Raw genomic sequence first — 16,470 nt, forward strand, 5'->3', positions numbered from 1 at the left:
TACACACAATCATGTTACTCACAATCACGTTACACACAATCATGTCACACACAATCATGTTACACACAATCACGTCACACACAATCATGTTACACACAATCATGTTATACACAATCATGTTACACACAATCATGTTACACACAATCATGTTACACACAATCATGTCACACACAATCACGTCACACACAATCATGTTACACACAATCATGTTATACACAATCATGTTAAACACAATCATGTTACACACAATCACGTCACACACAATCATGTTACACACAATCACGTTACACACAATCACGTTACACACAATTACGTTACACACAATCACGTCGCACACAATCACGTTGCACACAATCACGTTACACACAATCATGTCACACACAATCATGTTACACACAATCATGTTACACACAATCATGTTACACACAACCATGTTACACACAATCATGTTACACACAATCATGTTACACACAATCATGTTATACACAATCATGTTACACACAATCATGTTACACACAATCATGTCACACACAATCATGTTACACACAATCATGTTACACACAATCACGTTACACACAATCATGTTACACAATCATGTTACACACAATCATGTCACACACAATCATGTTACACACAATCACATGTTACACACAACCATGTTACACACAATCACGTTGCACACAATCACGTTACACACAATCACATGTTACACACAATCATGTCACACACAATAATGTTACACACAATCATGTCACACACAATCATGTTGCACACAATCATGTTACACACAATCACATGTTACACACAATCATGTTACACACAATCATGTCACACACAATAATGTTACACACAATCATGTCACACACAATCATGTTACACACAATCACGTTACACACAATCACGTTACACACAATCATGTTCACACAATCATGTTACACACAATCACATGTTACACACAATCATGTTACACACAATCATGTCACACACAATAATGTTACACACAATCATGTCACACACAATCATGTTACACACAATCATGTTACACACAATCATGTCACACACAATCATGTTACACACAATCATGTTACACACAACTCTAAACAGGAAATGGTTGCGTTACTGTTATAATTTCTTTGCTATTTGTTGTGATCAGACTACAGGTGAATCTTTACTTGATGTGGACTAGAGTGCAGCAGCATTTTATCCACTTACACCTAAATATGGTAATTTGATTATAATTATATTCATCATTATTAATCAGTGTTCCAAATTGATAGATTAGTAACTTTATGAGACTGATTTAGGTGAATTGGCTATATTTTTCTGTTTTACAGATGGTGCCCCAATGAGTTATGACTTAGAGAAAATCAAGTCATATCATTTATTATAATTTATAATTATTTATGGTAATTATTAATAATTATGATAGCCATCTTACCGAACTATTGAACCTGCAAGATCCACACAAGTCTTGCTCAGGTTCATCCTTACATATTTTATATCCTTATGGGAGGGAAAGCATTTATGATGACGCCCTTTTATTAATATATTTGACGCCCTATTCAAGGTATCATTCATTCATAAACGAGGCATCCTAAATTCCCAACATATTCTTCAGTATTTCTCATCTCTTGTTAAATGTTCTATACCCTGCTGGCTCGTATTAAGCTTTATCTGAGCTAAACAATGAGCGTTGGATCGGGTGGAGAAGCGGATTATACCACAGTTGTGGTTGGAGAAGTTTTTTTCGGGTGTTTTGATACCTTTTCCCTCAGTGTAAACTCGTCACCGCTGGGATCCATTGTAGCCGACTGAACTCAAGCTGAGCACAGCTGCTGCTCTCTGTGAAGAAGAAGCTATAAACTTCTTACAGCCAGCTTTCAGTCTACAGGGAGAGCCACACTCAAACAGAGACTTTGGGTGGGGAAGGACTTTAAAAAGGCAACAAAAACTGACAAAAGATCTCAACATATCTCACTGGTTTCAGGGTGCTGCATGGATCCAGATAAAGAAACCATGAGGAATATGAGCTTCAATCACAAACATTAATGCTGCGTATCAATATTGATGCAAATACGAAACCTAAATAAAACAATATTTTGATATCTAACATCAGGAAATTTAAACGTTTTAGCCTTTATTTTCATTGAACAAAATGTTCCATCCCACTGAACACATCTGTGTTAAATAACAGAGGTTAGCTTTATGCAACATAGTCCAAATTAATGAACTGAATCATATACAGATGAATTAAACATTTGCAAAGATGACCTTGCACTATTTTCCTGGTCATCTTTGCAAATGTTTAATTCATCTTTGCAAATGTTTAATTCTCTGCAAATGTTTAATTTCACAGTAATGTCCAGTTTCTCTATCTATCTATCTATCTATCTATCTATCTATCTATCTATCTATCTATCTATCTATCATCTATCTATCTATCTATCTATCTATCTATCTATCTATCTATCTATCTCTCTATCTCTCTCTCTCTCTCTATCTTTCTAAATCTATCTAAAAGTATCTGATGAAGGAATAAATGTTTTATGTTTAGAGGTTTAAGAATCTGAACTCCGATCTGAATAATCTGCAGGATGTTTTACTAATAGTTTGAGTACTCTTTGTTAAAACTGCAGTAATAAATATTTGCATATTTGCAATGGATAAAGTGACTATTTTGAGTTTGCTCCTATTGTGCAAAGCAACGTTTTGGTTTCATTTCCTACAGTATGTATAAAAATCACTGCTTTAGATGCTTTGTGTGTTTCATTCTCCTCGTGCTTACAGATACATTTCAGCAGCAGATAAGGAACAGCAGCAGCAGCTGTTTTTAATGAAAAGGCTGAGATAAAGCCAGTGTACACTACCTGCTCAGCAGTTAGCAGCAGACAGACTCAGTTAGAGAGCAGCTGGTGAACAGAGTGAAGCATTTAGCAGCTAAAGACAGAGATTTCCCTCAGGAGCTGGTGGAGACCAAACACAGAGCTAAAGCTGCATCATTAGGGGGACAGAAACATGACGACAAGTCAACTATGAGAATAAAGAGCCATCATAATAACTTCAGATGATGGTTAAATGTTAGTGTTAGGATCCTCCTACAGTCTGAGATTAAAATGTAGGCAGATAATACTGGTATTAATGTACACGCAACGAGCAAACAGCAAGCTGCATGTTAGCTCACACAGGCTTCATAACTCCTCATAACTCCTCAATAACTCCACTTAGACATGAAGAAAATGTGAATGTTCTTCATGGACAGAGAAGAAGACATAACCTCACACCTCATGTTTATGTGACTGTGGTGTCTGGTTTCAAATATCAAATGAAGATAGTAACAAAAGTAACAAAGTTAAAGTCAAATGAACAGAAAGCGTCTCACTATACCAGTAGTTCTCAACCTTTTTGAGTCGCGACCCCCAATTTAACATGCATGTTGTCCGTGACCCCCACTCACTGAACAATTCTCATGTGCACAGTTCAGATCATACAAACTCAGTTGACACGACAAATTTTGGACAAAAAATGAAGCAGACAACAACTAAAACATCTCTCTGTCTGTGCATTTATATATTTTGTTTTATATTTTATTGTTACTTTTAATCTAAGTCCTTTGCTATCAGTTTAAAGGTCCATTCTGACCTCCTGAGCTACTTTGGGATTTGTCAGAAAAGACACAAAATGACCCAAAAAAGAATCAATTGACCACAAAATGACCAAAAAAGTACACAAAATGACCAAAAAAATACACAAAATTACCAAAATGAGCTGACTTCCAATTCCCCAATTGGGGTCGGGACCCCCAGGTGGAGAATAGCTGCACTATGCAACACTATATTTAATGCGATGCTCATGTCACGTTGGTGTGTAAACCACCAGGATCTGAAGGTATCTCACAAGATGCCAAAACACTTATTTCCATTGTTACTGCCAAAGAAAGCATCATTTAGTGAGTTAGATAGATGATGGAAGAGTCTGCCAACATTTATCAGAGCCTGGGACACATATTCTACTTAAAATTAATCTGAAACCATGATTAAAACACAAGAGTCACATGTGAAACCATACTCTGCTCTCAGTCAGCACACCTGAACATCATCAAGTCCTCCACCGTAGAATATGAACCCCTCGCTCCTCTCAGACCTGCTGTGGTAGCTTCACTCTCTGCCAGATCTAAAATTTGACTCGTTATTTTGTGTGTTTTTGTGCTCCAGGATCATCAACCCTCTGTGTTTTCACCTGCTCTCCCTCAGTTAACCTCAGCTCCATCATAGATCTCCCTCTGCTGCTGCTTCATCACTAATAAAACTCTATTTCAACACGAGTTTTTGAACTCATACAGGTTCACAGACCGACTAGAGCTCTGAGGTCTGATGAGTCAAACCTGGATGAGCCTAAATGCAACTAAAAACAAGAGGCCATGGCTCTTTTGCAGTGTCTCCCCGAAGCTGTGGAACAGTTTACTGCTGCATAACCGCTCGTCAGAGACTTTGGACAATTTTAAATCTCTTCTCTTAAGACTCATTTTTTCTCCCAGGCTTTCGAACCTGCGTGAGAAGAAAGTTGTTTCTGTGTGCTGTATTGTACATCTCATCTCATATATTATTAGATGAAATTGTCTTTTATTTTTATTTGTGAGTTTATTGTTATTCATCATGTATCTTGTATTGGATTGGATTTTTGTTGTGATTCAGTTATGTAAAGCACTTTGGTCAACCTTGGTTGTATATAAGGTGCTCTAGAAATAAACGTGACCTTGACTATTTCTTTCTGAAGACCAACTTGTCTGTTGTCATATGTTTGGGTTCACTGACAGCTTTGTTTATGTCGGTGTACTGTTGTCCTTAAAGTATTGTATGTGTTCTTATGAAATATGTTCTACTATATAATATGTTTTGATGTTGTTATCCAGTGAAGAGATCCTGCTGATTAGCTCTGATGAACAGAGGAATGAAGGATGAAGGAGATGACATCAGCATCATGTACCTGGTGGTGGTGATATATTTAACCTGTTCTCTGTGTGATTACAGACAGATTTGTGTTGCTACATGATATTAGATGAATGATATGTTTGTGTGTGTGATATGTGTGTAAAACACTATTTACAACACTTGATGTGTTAAAGCTGCTGTCAGATTAACTCGTCAGCCACCACAAAAGAAGAAAACGCTCGGTCTCCAGCGGCACAGCTACAGGAGAATGTGTGTGTGTGTGTGTGTGTGTGTGTGTGTGTGTGTGTGTGTGCAGTATATGCATATAAGCCTTTTAATCTCATTAGTTGCGTCCCATACAGTACGTGATGACTCATATCAAACAGCATTACAGCAGAATACAATAACACTAAGAACTATTTCAGGGATTCAAATTCACGTTTTTGACTGATGAAATATTCAATATTACTGACAAAGTCACAGTTATTTTCCATTTGACAGTAAAGTAGGTTGATTAGTAAGCTAGAGGGGAATCAAACAGACTGGAACAGATCTATAATGATACTTGTATTGGTTTAAAAAATCAGTTGTGTTTAGAAATAAACCTGTTAAACACATAAACTACATATACTAGGTAGAGAAAATAGATCTTCAGACTGTAGCGATGCATGTTGGCCTATATTCATCAAACCCAGGTCAAAGGTCACTGTGCTAATAATGCAAATGCTGCAGGGGATTATCAGCTCACTTTAACCTCGTGCACTTGGCACGGCCATCATTGATCCATAAAGGATCATCATTGATCAGTGATAACAGCATCACTACAGCAGCAGCTTCTGGACTGGAGGGAGTTTCACACGGAGAAAACCCTCTCAGGACATTTCTGTCTATTATGCTCTATTTAAAATGTGTTTCATATCTAAACTACAACTACACCAACTGGCATTGTGTTTACAGTTTATAGCTCTCTGACAATGGAGGAAAATGCAGTTTTCACCCTCAATAACCCATTCTGAATATAGATGATTCTTATAATATGCACATATTCTCCCTGCCTTTCTGTTTCTGGAGAGAGAAGTATACAGAAGAGTCAGACTCTCTAACTGTTGCTTTTGTTGGTCGCAGATGAAATGATCTGTCAATAACTAATAATCATTCGTTGAGTAACTTTTGGTTCATGTGCTGCCTGCACAGTGCACGCTGCTGTTTGCAGATTGTGTGCTCTCTTTATATGATCTGCAGAGCCAACACCAGTCCTGATCACTGCTGAGCTCTGGGACCATCTGTCCTTCTATCTGGACTACAGAGTCCAACCCTTCCCAACTATACAGTAAACTATACTATAGAGTATAGTCCCAACAGGTGAGCTGCAGTACCTGTCCAGCCTTGGTCTTCTCACAGACGAAGGCTTCGTAGACGTTGGCGAAGGTTGGAGCGTTGTCGTTGATGTCCAGCAGGCGGATGTAGACGGGGACGTGGCTGATCTGACGGGGTTTATCTGCAGACGAACACAGGAGAGATGACACGACTTTCATATCCACCTCCACCTCCTCCTCCTCCTCCTCCTCCACCCGTCTGCTGCCACGCAGCGCCTTTCTTAACCCTTCATAGGACTCATTGAAATACTTGCAAATTCCAGATTTCAACCCTTGAGAATATTGGAGGATATTACATACTGCCAGAATGTTTACGAGATTAAAGTGGCAAATCTACGAGAAAAAAATGCGCAGATTTATGAGATTTTAAGTGGTGAATCTGGGAGAAAAAAGCTGCTTTTTTCCCCACTTTTTCTCGTAAATCTGCGACTTTTTTCGCACAGATTTGCCACTTTAAATCTCATAAATCTGCGCATTTTTTCTTCTGGAGTTGCCACTTTAATCTAGTAAATTTGCAACTTTTTTCTGGAAATATTACCTGAAGTTACCAAATATAGTTGTTTGCCTGATAAAGGGTTAGGGGCACCTTGTCATGGTTTGATGACGGAGGAAGTTAGTGCTTTCCTCCTGATAGGATGCATGTCATGGTTTGATGAAGTAGGAACACAAGTAGAGAAGTTTAATGTTTAACGTTGGACTCATCTCTGATGTTGCAGCTTGCTGAACATTGAACATACATAATCAATTTCTCACACAGACGTATCATAAAGTCATGGAAAAAATATTAGACCACTTTGTTTCTTCAATTTCTTGTTCATTTCAACGCCTGGTGCAACTTTTGTTTCGACAAAACAACAACAAAAATAGCTGAGTTAATTGGAGAGCTTATATCTAGATATTTTCATTGTTTTTTTTGATAATAACCAAAATCATTATACAGAAAACCATTAATGTCTAGATATCAGCTCTTAAATTAAACTCTTAGCAGATATTTTTGTTGTTATCATTATATTTGTCTGAACAAATGTACCTTTAGTTGAACCAGGAAATAAAATGAACAAGAGCAGAAACACTAAAATGCATGGGAACACCTTCTCACCTCCTGTTCAGTCTTTAATCTCGGAGTTCACACATTAATATCAAAGATTAAAGAAAACAAAAGTTTTCAGTGTTTCCTCTAACCAATGTCTGAGTCTGTGTTTTATAGAATCCTATAATTTTCTCAGCAGGTTCCAGTTGGAGCCGGCAGACCAATCAGACTTCTATTTCACACCTCAAATCGTTTGTGGAAGCTGAGGTTATTTTATGAGAGAAATAAATTATTAATTCAATGAAAATCAAACAAAAACAATATTTCTAGGGATATTTTCGGTTTTCATTACCACAAAATCATCAGTGTCCAACAGCGTCTCTCACACACACACACACACACACACACACACACACACACACACACACACACACACACACACACACACACACAATGTTAGTGATTGGTTGGTTAGTGATTGGTCACTGCTTTACTTCCAGACAGAGCCAGTTAATGACACATGACATGTTTCTTTCCCATGTAAACAAACATGTCCCTGTACTGTGTGCCTTCACTTTCTCATCGGGTCGTACGGAGAGCGTGTCTCTGAGGTGTTTATGCTTTGATTTCTTCCTCGTCTCTTTTCGGTAAAGAAGAGAGTTCAGTGAAGGGCTTTATCCATACTGTAAAACGTTACAGTGCAACTTTACAGTCATTAAATGGCAGCAGTTTTGCCTGTAAAACACTGTAATATTAAAATTAAGATTAATTTTAAAATTGAGATTAATTTTAAAACCCACTTTTATTTTATTCTTCTAACTTTTATTTACTGTTTTTTGTTTTACCCAGCATGAGACTCGCTTCGTTTTTATTGTTTTTATTGTTGCTCTGTCCCATCATGTACAGCACTTTGTATCAGCTAACGCTGTCTTAAAGGGCTCTATAAATAAAGTTGATGTGATTTGATTTAATATTGTTATTATTATTATTTACAGTTTCTTAGTGCATTTTAGAAATACAGTCTATTATTAGAAATACACTATTGCAGTATTCTTTACAACACAATACTGTTCACAGATTTGTCAGTAAATGTCTGAATATGTACAGTGCACTATACAAGTGTACATTTACAGTAAATTCCTGTAAATAATGGCTGTTATCACATATTTATTCTCCCAGATTGCATTACAATATACATTATGACTGTTTGATGTCAATGCAGCAGAATACTGTTCAGAAATTTATATATATTTAAGTTTACAGTGCATTCTATGTATTTCTGTGGATCATAATTTAATAACTTGTTTCAATGTCTATTAGTCAATTATAAGTGGACTATTGAGCTCAGATTCTCTCCACCATAGACACTTTAACAAATGAGCATCATCCATGTATAACAGCTGAGTATGACTGATAAAACATAATAATAATGCTTGTGCTGTTTGGCCCAGAATGGAGTTAATTTATTTTATTTCTCTGAGGTTATGAGATATCTACTTCTGGACTCTGCATCCATCCTGAGATCTTTCTGCTCCTCACATCACTACAGTGACATCTGTAAAACTCTACATCAAAGAGTCTGTCCCTGATATTGTTGTTGACAAACAACAGGCTTCTGTGGAGAAGTAATTACATTCAAAACTGAATTTTGTTTTTGAAATATCACTTTTTCCCATCAATGCTCAGAGGAGAGCAGATGAAGGTGCAGCAGACTCTGAACAGACAGAAAGAGTGAAACTACACTACCGGTCAAAAGTTTTAGAACACCACAATTTTCCCATTTTTTTTATTGAAATTCAAGCAGTTCAAGTCAAATGAACAGCTTGAAAGGGTCCAAAGGTAAGTGGTGAACTGCCAGAGGTAAATAAAAAAAGGTAAGCTTAACCAAAACTGGAAAATAATGTACATTTCAGAATTATACAAGTAGGCCTTTTTCAGGGAACAAGAAATGGGTTAACAACTTAACTCTATGGAGTCTTGGGCTATTTTGTCCATTTTGGAATTCTTTTCATGTCTTTGTAAGTCATTTTGTGTCTTTTTTTGGTCATTTTGTGTCTTTTTTTAGTCATTTTGTATCTTTTGGTGTCTTTTTAGTCATTTTGTGTCTTTTTTTAGTCCTTTAGTCCAACATAAAATGTGATTTTGAATCTTTTTTTTACTTTCAAAACACTATCATGCTCAATAAAGAATTTTAAATGTTGCAAATGTGCATTAATTTCAGAGTACACTGAGACATTAAACTGCATCATTTTCAATTAAATTCTGGAAAAGTTGGTGTGTTCTAAAACTTTTGACCAGTAGTGTGTGTGTAAATGAGTGAGAGCAGACATCAGAACATCTCATCATCTCTGCAGGACTTACTGAACTCGGTGGCGATGATGGAGATGTTGTGCCAGGCGGTCTCCTCTCGGTCCAGGCTCCTGAGCAGGAACACGGAGCCGTTCCCTGGATGGACGTTGAACAGGCGGTCCATGTCGGTGCGCCGGTCGATGGAGTACCTGGAACAAGAGACCAGGTGAGACCAGGTGAGACCAGGTGAGACCAGGTGAGACCAGGTGAGACCAGGTGAGATCAGGTGAGACCAGGTGAGACCAGGTGAGACCAGGTGAGACCAGGTGAGACCAGGTGAGACCAGGTGAGAGAGTCTCAGTTAGAGCAGCAGGAGAGATGAACTACAGTCAGCTGTCCACCAACAGGCTGAGATGGAGCAGAGCTCCTGCTGACTCGTCTTTAACTCTTTATAAACCTCCATTACTGCTGTCAGGCTCTTTTGTTGCCTCTCAGTTGACTCTGTGGTGTAAAATGTGCTCTTATTGTTCACAATAAGCTGTGTTAGAAACAGGAATGGAGGCCTGTGAACTTTGGGTTTAGCAGGGCAGTCCGTGGCCCAGAGCAGTTTACTTGTTTATTTGCTAATACCTCTTTTATGTTTCTAGTTTATACAGCTGTTAACTATTTTTTGTTTTTTTGCTGTCCACTTTTGCTGCTATAACTCTTGAAATGTCCCCATTGTGGGACTAATGAAGCAAATCTTAATCTTAATAACAAAAACAATAACAACAAAAATGACTAGTCATTTTCCATGTTTTTCTTGATAATAACCAAAATCATTATCAAGAAACCATGGAAAATATCTAGATATCAGCTCTTAAATTAAACTATTATCAGCTATTTTTATTTGTTGTCATTATAATTGTCCAAACAGATGTTTCTTTACTAGTAGCAGGCATTAAAATGAACAATGTCTAATCATTATTTCCATGACTGTATATATGAATGGTGTACAGACTTTGTTTTTTTATGTTTTTGTCCACCAGATCAATGTCCAGGCTTGATATGAAGTGTAAAGATAATAGTGCTGCAGCTTTGGTTCAGTCTTACTGTAGCTGTTGAAACATCACAGCTACTTGAGAATCTCTCCCTACTGTCTGTGGCTGTTCACAGCTATCTCTATTTCTGAACTAGTTGCTGAATGCAGCTATTCACAGCTTCACAGCTCCACAGATAATAGAAGTGAGATGCTTTGCTTCTGTCTTTTTCTCTGCCTGCCAGTCAAACCAAGGCAAACTGCTCCTCTGAGCAGGAGCAGCTCCTCTTCTCCTCCACCATGCTGGGAGTCCGGAGCAGCTCCTCCACCATGCTGGGAGTCAGGAGCAGCTCCTCCACCATGCTGGGAGTCAGGAGCAGCTCCTCCACCATGCTGGGAGTCAGGAGCAGCTCCTCTGCTCCTCCACCATGCTGGGAGTCCGGAGCTGCTCCTCCACCATGCTGGGAGTCAGGAGCAGGTCCTCTTCTCCTCCACCATGCTGGGAGGCAGGAGCAGCTCCTCCACCATGTTGGGAGTCAGGAGCAGCTCCTCCACCATGCTGGGAGTCTGGATCAAGGCTCTCTCACTATCAGCTACAGAATATAACATCAAACTGCTATCAGCTGATAATTATGTCCCATTCAGTCTCAATGATTGTTTTGCCATAAAGAGATATATGAATGTAAAACATTGCTGGAGCACATCCCGGCTCCATCATAATTAGAAAGCACTCAGTGGTAAAATAATAGTTCACTGACACATTGTGAATGGATGATACAGTCGCACATACAAAGGCACAAACACTGCTGTAATTGGAGTGTGTGTGTGTGTGTGTGTGCCCCTTGTGACACATCATTTTAAGAGCACTCCATGGTTCCCTGCTTGTTTTAATTGGAATACGTTCCTCATCATCTCGCCTGCTTTAAATGTGCAGAATAAGAGCTGAGCTGAGCCTCCAGCTGGGCTCCGTCCTGTCTCCGTCCCTTTAACTCCTTCACTGCTGTCCTCCTCCATCCTTACATCACCATTATCTCCTTTACTTTATCCTACACCTCTCTGTCTACACTGCACCTTTTGTGATTTAATTTTGATACAGATTTATATTAAAGCTTTTGCTGTGTCCTATTCCCTTTTTTTTTGGCAGAGCCCTCCAAGATCATTAAAGCTTCTATAGCAGCAGAAACAGATCAGATCAGCTCAAGGCTGCAGAGTTTACTGGGTAAACATGAGCAGATTTACCAGATGTATGATGCTGTTTGACTGATGGTCGTTACTAACAGCAGGAACACAGTTCAAACTGTCCTGATGCCAGCATCAATACTGGGCCTGCTGCACAGAGCTTCTATAGCCTGTAGGAGCAGTCAGACAGCCTGCTCTCTAATCTATAATCTATAATCACTATACTAGTTATCTTTTAACCTACTTCATATTTCTCTTTTCAGACTCTTATCACAACTCCTCACCAGCCTTTAGAGGATTCAGGTTCATTTCATGTCTTTGTGGTTCTGCTGAGATTTTTACATCAAGAAATGAGGAAATGTTAACTTTCTGCAGAAACAGGGTTCCTGTTGTCTGATATATATATATATATATATATATATATATATATATATATATATATATATATATATCTGGGCCGTAAAGTATACCCCGTCCCTGCCTGTAAAACAAAATTTTTTTATTTTATTTTATTTTTGTTTACTTTTTTTTTTTTTACCGTAACATTTAGGGTTCAGGTCATGATATTGTCTGTATTTTGAGCGTAAAATAAAACGAATATTTAAAATAAAAACAGTGATACAGGGTAAAATTCTGGAAACTATTGTTTCACAAAGTCTCCAAAAACAAAACATTGATATTTTGCAGGCAAGCAAATATCTAGCAAGTGCATCTGAGACCCTTGTGTCACTCAGAGGGGAGTTTCAAAGCCTTAAATTGTATCACAATACTCACTGTATCGCAAAATGCTTAAAATCGCAATAATATCATATTGTGACTCAAGTATCAGGATAAAACTGATCATGGGGCCGATATGCTGATTCAGACCTCTATTTAAAGCCCAGTTAAAAACAAAGTATATAAAAATAATGAGAAAGGGACAGGAAATGGTTAATTTAAGGTTTATCCGGCTCAAATTAGATCCAGTTGGTGTCACAGCTGTGACCGCTGCATTTTTTTTCTTTTCAAAGCTGGAAATGAATTGAAACATACAACATGTCCCATCTGTCAGGAAGCACTGACACCAATAATCTGTTATCTAGAGAATAAAATAATAAAATGTGACAGTGATTTATATCAATCCTGCAGAAAAACCAAGTACAGATTTCACAATTTGCTAAAAACTTTGCTGGTAAAATGATAGAAACAGTGTAAATCTGATCAGTAGTCAGGAGAATGTAGAAGAATGAGACTGGACCTCAAAACTCTCAAAACGGTTCAGTGATGTCAAACAACTGAAAGAACGGCACAGAGAAAAATCTAATATTATAATAAAAATGTGATGTGAAACATCATAGTATAATACAAATGTGATGTACAATCTAACATTATAATAAAAATGTGATATAAAATCTAACAAATATAATAAAAATGTGATAAAAATGTGATGTAAAATCAAACATTATAATAAAAAATGTGATGTAAAATTTAACATTATAATAAAAATGTGATGTAAAATCTAACATTATAATAAAAAAAAAGTGACATAAAATCAAATATTATAATAAAAATGTGATATAAGCAGCTTTAGTGAGATTTACTTTGACTTTGACATCAATAATCTTTTATCTCCATAATTGGAATAAAAATGTGACAGTGATTTATGTCAATCCTGCAGAAAAACCAAAGTATAGATTAATGGTGGATTTTTCACAATTTGCTAAAAACTTTGCTCATAATATGATAGAAAGAGAATAAATCTGAACTGCAGTCAGGAGAAAGTAGCAGAATGAGACTTCGGTTCTATATTCAGGGACATTATGAGAATATATTATATAATATCTTATATGATATAATAATAATAATATGTGTCCTTACTTGACCATGCTGCGTGCTGCGTCGGGGTCCATGGCGCTGACGGAGCCCACGGCCACGCCCACGGCGGCGTCCTCCTTCAGCTCCATCAGGTAGCTGGCCTTGTCGAACAGCGGCGGCTCGTCCACGTCGTCCACGCCGATCCGCACCGTGGCCATGTCCTTGGAGCCCGCCGACAGGAAGCGAGGGTCCACCGCCGTGTTCTGGACCTGGATCTCCACCGTGTAGGACGGCTTCTTCTCAAAGTCCAGAGGCTGCACACACACACACACACACACACACACACACACACACACACACACACACACACACACAGAAGAAACCAGAGAAACAGAGTTTAGTTCAGTTCTGCAGAGAGAAGAAGAGGCAGCGTGTTGGTAGATGTGGAAGTTACAGTCTGTTCTAAAACACTGATACATCCTCAAACACACAGTGGTTCCACCGCCATCTTGGTTCAGGACAGACAGGACTGTTGGGTGTGTGTGTGTGTGTGTGTGTGTGTGTGTGTGTTGGGTTATATAATTAATTATTTAATGGTTTTGTGAATGTTTTTTGTGTTTTTACTCTACTGTTCATGTGAGCACCTCGTGGTATTTAAGTTAATATAATACACATTTCTCTCACAGTGTGTGTGTGTTTGTGTGTGTGTGTGTGTGTGTGTCAGAATTATTATGAAAAACATTTGATATCAAATCTAACATTATCATTAAAATGTGGTGTGAAATCTTACATTATAATAAATGTGATATAAAACCGCTTTAGTGAGATTTATTACAACAACATTTGATATGAAATCAAACATTATAATACAAATGTGATATAAAATCTAACAAATACATTTTTATCACATTTTTATTATGATGTAAAGTCTAACATTTTAATAAAAAATGTGATATAAAGCAGCATTTGTTAGATTTATTAAAAAATAAAATAAAATTTGATATAAAATAAAACATTATTATAAAAAATGTGATGTAAAACAGCTTAAGTCAGATTTATTATAACAAAATTTGATATAAAATCAAACCTTACAATAAAATGTGATATAAAATCTAACAAATATAATAAAGATGTGATGTAAAATCTAACATTATAATAAAAATGTGATATAAAGCAGCTTTTGTTAGATTTATTATAATAAAATTTGATATGAAATCAAACATTTTAATAAAAATGTGATATAAAGCAGCATTTGTTAGATTTATTATAATAAAATTTGATATAAAATAAAACATTATAATACAAAATGTGATATAAAATCTAACAGTAAAATAAAAATATGTGTAAAATCTAACATTATTATAAAAAATGTGATATAAAACTGCTTAAGTCAGATTTATTATAATAAAAGTTGATATAAAATCAAACATTATAATAAAATGTGATATAAAATCTAACAAATGTGATAAAAATGCGATGTAAAATCTAACATTATAATAAAAATGTGATATAAAATCTAACAAATATAATAAAAATGTGATATAAAGCAGCTAAATTCAGATTTAGTCTGATGAGAAATGACAGTAATTTTCAAAAAAGTGCAAATAATGTTGAATAAAGTGTGTTGTTGTTGTTGTTGTTGTTGCCGTGTGCTGCCTGTTGTTGTTTAGAACCAGAACACAGCTCAGATTGTGTTGAAGAGCTCTACAGGAACGAAGAATCCTGAACATCGTCCTCGTCCTGCTGACAGAAGATCATTCTGTCTTTGTTACTTTCTCTGGTTGTGTCAGCAAGAGGAACAAAAGAATTTCTAAATATCAATTTTGATTGTACAGGAGTAAACAGGCACTCTGTCAGGACACGGTGATAAGAGCTGCAGCCCTGTGAGTGTGTGTGTGTGTGTGTGAGTGTGTGTGTGTGTGAGTGTGTGTGTGTGGCTGGGGGTTGTGAAGGTAAAGATGAATAAGTTTAATTTGGTTTCTTTCATCTGTCAAGCATGCCCAGGCTTTGCATATTTAACAGTACGTGTAAAACAGAGGACGTGGGCAGGATCCTGATGAGTCCAGAGTGTGGGATCTGCTGAATCACTGCTTTACATTCATCTGATTTAACAGCAGCCGTGAGAAAAATATCAAGATAATTAAAATCTAGCCTCATCTGAACACGGGCATCAGCAACGCAACACATCTCACATTATTTACCAGAACGCTGTTTGACTTCTGCTTTCACTCTCTGCTTAGTGTTCTACTGCTGAGAACACATTACTGATGAAATAAAGCTTCTTTAACCATAAAGCTTCTTTTAGTGCGCCTTCACACACTGTAAGACTTTGCTGTAAATTTACAGTCAAATTCTAACAGTAACTTGCTGTATTATGATTGTACAGTATATTGCTGTGAAAACAAAGCATTGTGGGAGTTATCATGATTGCTCAGGCATTCCAACGATCAAAATTATATATTTTTTTCAGGTTTTCAGCTGAGCATGTCAGGAAAATAAATTCATTATTTTCGAAAAGAAGACAAGTTTTATTTTATTTATTTTTTGTCTGGGCTGAAATAATCACAATGTGGTGTTTTTCCAGCAATCCTAATATAGAGTTTAAATGGATTAGTTGTAACATAATTTAGAGTTAAACATTTAAATCTCATGCTAAATGTCAGTAAATGGACCTGTATTTCTATAAAACAGTAGAGGTACTGTAAATTTTACAGTAACTTACTGGCGAAACTGCTGCCAGTAATTTACTGTAATTTTACAGTAAAAAGTTTTACAGTGCACCTATCTCGTTTGGTCCAGACTTTCGGACTTTTCAGTTTGATCCGAACCTAAATTCCAGGTGTGAAAGGTGCCGCG

General features: G+C 36.9%; 1 protein-coding gene across 1 annotated transcript in view; it reads right to left on the reverse strand.

The window, feature by feature from the left end:
- Positions 1-16,470, reverse strand: part of cdh6 (cadherin 6) — a 71,818-nt gene that overhangs the window by 15,337 nt on the left and 40,011 nt on the right. Inside the window, exons 6-8 of the mRNA XM_059344955.1 lie at positions 13,678-13,928; positions 9,696-9,832; positions 6,305-6,426 (exon numbers count right to left, since the gene is read on the reverse strand). Of these exons, the coding sequence (XP_059200938.1) occupies positions 6,305-6,426; positions 9,696-9,832; positions 13,678-13,928 (510 nt within the window). The remainder of the gene's footprint in view (positions 1-6,304; positions 6,427-9,695; positions 9,833-13,677; positions 13,929-16,470) is intronic.

The sequence above is a fragment of the Centropristis striata genome, chromosome 11, assembly GCF_030273125.1.
Source record: "Centropristis striata isolate RG_2023a ecotype Rhode Island chromosome 11, C.striata_1.0, whole genome shotgun sequence".
In the NCBI taxonomy this organism is placed as follows: domain Eukaryota; kingdom Metazoa; phylum Chordata; class Actinopteri; order Perciformes; family Serranidae; genus Centropristis; species Centropristis striata.